Source organism: Quercus suber, unplaced genomic scaffold (assembly GCF_002906115.3).
Source record: "Quercus suber isolate HL8 unplaced genomic scaffold, Cork oak 2.0 scaffold_1, whole genome shotgun sequence".
Taxonomy (NCBI): Eukaryota; Viridiplantae; Streptophyta; class Magnoliopsida; order Fagales; family Fagaceae; genus Quercus; species Quercus suber.
This window is the reverse complement of record NW_027069468.1, coordinates 1,318,561-1,323,563: the sequence shown is the minus strand read 5'-3', so window position 1 is coordinate 1,323,563 and position 5,003 is coordinate 1,318,561. Positions and strand designations below refer to the sequence as shown.

At 32.5% G+C, this 5,003-nt stretch overlaps 1 protein-coding gene across 1 annotated transcript; it reads left to right on the top strand.

The window, feature by feature from the left end:
- Positions 1-381: 381 nt before the first annotated feature.
- Positions 382-2,649, top strand: LOC112028346 (protein trichome birefringence; the record flags this gene model as incomplete). The annotated part of the gene is given in 4 exon segments (XM_065774991.1): positions 382-1,169; positions 1,172-1,667; positions 2,141-2,333; positions 2,458-2,649. Coding segments are annotated over 4 exon segments (1,416 nt in total), but the record flags the coding sequence as incomplete, so codon positions are not given.
- Between the last annotated feature and the right edge of the window lie 2,354 nt (positions 2,650-5,003).

The window sequence follows — 5,003 nt, the reverse complement described above, 5'->3', positions numbered from 1 at the left end:
CGTTGAATATTAATATATATTTTCTTTATTTATTTATTTTGATAGCAATATCAATATATTTTAAAAGCCTTATATGGTGACTAAAATAATATATAATTATTGAATTTAAAATTAAAGCAAGTTTCTTTCCTTAAATAGTTAAATGTTTGTTTTTCGTGTGTATCTATAAAGAACAATGGTGCAATTTTTTGCGGATGATAGGTGTTTTTTGAAACCAAGCGATGGGGAAAACAGTACACGTGGTGAGTAGTGACTACTACAGTGATCTCCAAAAATTCTCCGAATCACATGACAACAGTGGCAACCGACGCAAATTAACCACAAAACAATGGTCATATTTCAAGACTCTATTTTCCAAAGTGACAAGGGGCGTCGGTTCCACTTTCATTCATAGGAAACTGTAAACCCTCTACTCTCTCTCTCTCTCTCTCTAAAAAAACGTACAAACGAAGTATACACTAAACAGTGGCATTCACTTTTTCTAGAGTTCTCACTTCTCACAGAGACCACAAACTCTCTCTCTCTCTCTAGAACTATTACTAGTGCCACATTATTCTCTTTCCACTCTTCTTGATCCTTCAACAACCCCCACTCTCTCTCTTTCTCTTTCTCTCAATTCTCTTCTTCTTCTTCCATGGATAATAATGCTGTAAAGAACATCCCCAATATCAATGGAGGAACCTTGATCTCAGACCTCAAAAGCCTCTTCTTCATCCTCAAAACAAGAAGAACCGTTGTTTTTGTATATGGGTTCATGCTTGCTTTTGTTGCTTTCACTGTTTTCTTAGCTTTCAGTCCCTCTTCTAACTCTGCTTCTCCTTGGTTCACCAACATCTTCAGTAGTAGTAGCACCACCACCGACAGTGATTCTGATAGATCTCAATTCTCTTCTATTTTCTACTACTTCTTCCCCAACAACACTTCCCCACAAACCACTAATACTTATAGATCTACTAATACCACATTCCAATCTCCTAGTCCCAACAAAGAGCTTCAAAACCATACTCAAACTCCACTGGTTTCTGATAAGGGTAAAGTCCCAAACTCAAATCAGACTAGTACCACATTCCAATCTCCCAGCAAAGAGCTCCAGAACCATACTCAAACTACACTGGTTTCTGATAAGGGTAAAGTCCCAAATCCAAATCAGACTATACTTGTTGCCCCAGAACCCCGGCGGCAGAAGCGAATCACACTACAACTGTGCCTGTGAATTCTGTTCCTAGTGTGAATAAAGAACCAACTTTTGTGAATAACCAAACTCAAAGTGTAGAGAATTCTGATAAAGGTAAAGTTTTGAACACCAATCAGACTTCAATATCAGCCCCGGCAAAAGCTCCTGTGGCTAAAAATCAGAGTTTGAGTTCATTGGGTTCTCCAAGGAAGAGTGATTCTGATGAGGCAGGGAAAGGCGCTTCCCTGTTGAAGAAACAGGGCAATGAGAGTAAATCAGGTGTTTCGGTGAAGAAGGGAGGGGATAGTTTGGTGGAGTCTTTGATTAACTGTGATTTTTTTGATGGGGAATGGGTGAGAGACGATTCGTATCCGCTTTACAAACCTGGGTCTTGTTCGCTGATTGATGAGCAGTTCAATTGTATTCTTAATGGTAGACCTGATAAAGATTACCAGAAAATGAAATGGAAGCCTAAGGGGTGCAATCTTCCTAGGTATGTGGTGTAATTGTAGATTCCTACGATGATTTTGATTTTTTGTTGGGTATTTATTTGAAATGTTTATTTTTAATTGTGAAGTCAAAATGATTTTCAATTCAGATTCTGCATTCTGTTAATCCGAGATTGGTATCCAGTAAGAGTATAAAAGTTTCATTTTTTAATGGCTGACTGTTTTAGTATAATTGATATTCAAAACGACTTTGTGTTATGTTATATCAAGCTTGAATTAAGGTAGTTACAAGTAAGGTGATAATTTAATTTAGTATCTGGGTCGTGTGTTGCTTAGATCAGAGTAGGTAATGAGTTTTAGCCTCCAGTTTATTTATTTAATTATTCTTCTTATTAGTCTTCTAGTTTTTTTGGCTTTGTTTTATACAATATATACCTCTATTGGAATTGATCCATGAATTTAGTTTGTTGGGTTGTTTTCATTAATGAGGTTGGCTTAGATGAACTTTTGTTTATAGGTTGGACGGAAGTCGCTTATTGGATTTGTTGAGAGGCAAGCGGCTAGTTTTTGTTGGTGATTCTCTGAATAGGAATATGTGGGAATCTCTAGTTTGCATCTTGAGGAACTCAGCGAAAGATAAGAGCAAGGTTTATGAAGCCAATGGTAGACACTATTTTCGAGGGGAAGCATCATACTCTTTCATATTCAAAGTAGGTTAATGAACTGCTCTACTTATTTGTGTACTGCATTAATTTGGTTATTTCCTTGTTATGATGTGCATCATTCCCTTATTTATTGTTTTTCTCTTTTGGTTTGGAATGGTTGGATGGATAGGATTATGACTGCACTGTCGAGTTCTTTGTATCTCCTTTCTTAGTTCGAGAATGGGAATTGCCTGACAAAAATGGATCAAAGAAGGAAACTCTTCGTCTTGATTTAGTAGGGAGATCTTCTGATCAATATAAAGGAGCAGATTTTATCATCTTTAACACTGGACACTGGTGGACTCATGAAAAAACTTCTAATTTTTTTTTTTTTTTTTTTTTTTTTTTATATATAATTTTTTAAAATTTAAAATTCCTATTGTCTTTAACCATTTGTCATAATGCTTTTTGTCTTGAAGTTATGTTTTGGTAAATTCAATACATGGATTCATTAAATTTAATTATCTTTCGGAAAGATATATATATTTTCATATGTTTTAATTTAATTAGATAATCTAAGATATTATACTTAAATTTTATCCTTAATCGAATTGTTAATATTCAAGAATGAAAATTCTCAACACTTGCTATTTCTTTTTATGATAAATAGCCAAAAGTATAAAACACTTTTATAATGTATTCTTTATTCGTTTCTCATCCCTAAATTCATTTATTAGCTTTCTCAAAAAACAAAAAAAAAAAAAAAACAAAAAATCCATTTTATTAACATGATTACTAAACGGGTATATCAAGTCTAAAAAACTTAAATAAATTGGCAACAGTTGCTAGCATGTTTATGCCACATAGCACTAAAATATAAAACCCTTGAATAATGTTTTCTACATACGTTCTGTTTATTTCGAAGTAAAATATTTTCAAACATATAAAATATTTTGGGTAAAATATTTTATCAACTTGGTTACCAAATGAGTGTAACGTATTTAAAGAGCTTGGTAACTGTAATATACCACACATTAACAACTTTTCAATAAGATTTTCCCAAAAAAAAAAAAAATTCAAGTAGTTTGTGTAAAATCTATGCATTTCCATTTTAAAAATCTAACTTTTAAATTGCATATTTTTTACGAAATTTGGTTTAGGTCCAGTGCATTCAGTGTACTGGATCCAGTCAAATGGTGACACATGTTCAAAAGTTGACATATGTCATTATCTTAACGAGTCTAGTACTACTAGACATTGAACTTAAGTCTTACCCTTCTTTATGTTCTTAATATACATATCAAATTTTGTGTCAATTGGATATTATTAACTATATGATCTATAATCTTACATTTTATGCATAATTTTAAACTATAAAAACTTGCAATTAAACAATTTATTGATGATATAATTATTGATCTTTAATTTTATAGAATTTTTGTAAGCATGAAGGATATAAGAGGAAAATGTAATCCAATTGTGGATTTGTCAAAATTCACCTCCAATAAAAAGATATTAAGTAAGATTGTAGTTTTAAATTACAATGAATTTTGTAACTAAACTTTATCTTTTTTTTCTTAAAATTTTTAAAAATATAATAAAGTACTGTTAGTGAAAATTGACAACACTTTATTGTGAAAATTATTGTGTGTGATATTTTAATATTACTGAATTCATTTCTTTATTTGGTTGTGAGTTACAACCGTTTAAACCGGGAAAGATTTAGTGGGCCTATAGCCCTGTAAATACTTTTTAGATACTCAATTAAGCCCTCATTAGCGGTCATCTAAATTTGAAGTTCAGTTTTATATGGTCTGGACTTTCTGATCTTTTACCTCTGTTGACCTGCAAATTCAATAATGCTCATCAACATTACCAGCTCTTTTTTATCACACAAACGTTTCTTGGTTGCTTGAGCCTACCTCTTCCATGAAGTCGACTAGACAATTCCATCACAGTGCAGCAATGGGATTATGGCCTTTCCTTGAGAGATACCCGATTCTAATTGATGGAGTGATAAGTGATTATAGAGGGTGTTGAAAGCTAGATCATCTCAAGGAATCGACCACTGAGAATGACAATGTTTGTTTGCTTGGGCGTATCTTACACATTCTCCACACGAGCATCATGTGCAATATTTGAGAAGTGGGAAATTAATGATTTATGAAGACTCATGACTAATTGATTTTTTTAGGTGTGATTGGTTACTTATCTTTAATCAATTCTAGGGAAAATTGTATTTCTCCTCTTAAGATAAGTTGTAACAATCCCCTTGGCTTTTTGTAACAAGCATTTTATTTCTTTGTGAGTATTTTCAGTCAAATTTAATGGAAAATTCGAAACAATAAAAATGAGAATTTGTCTAGACCCACATGCTAAGTTTTTAATGACTTTAATCCCTCTAATAACAAACAAATTTCATGCATAAACACATCACATGCATATTAATTTGAAGGGTCATCATTACACATGTGAATTGTTTGTTATTGGAGAGTACTAAAGTCATTATTGATTAGTTTACGCACATTTTTTTCAATTTTAAAAAATTGATCATGCTATAAGAGATATGAGGAGATATTGTTAAGGGAGAGTGTAATTTTACCTTAATTTAGTTATCGAACCTAGGTCAAAAAGGTAAATATCACACATCTCATCTTGAATATGTGAACTATATTCATATCATTCACTTTGTCTGCAGTTTCAACCTCAAACTGCACATACTGATATTGCGGCCTT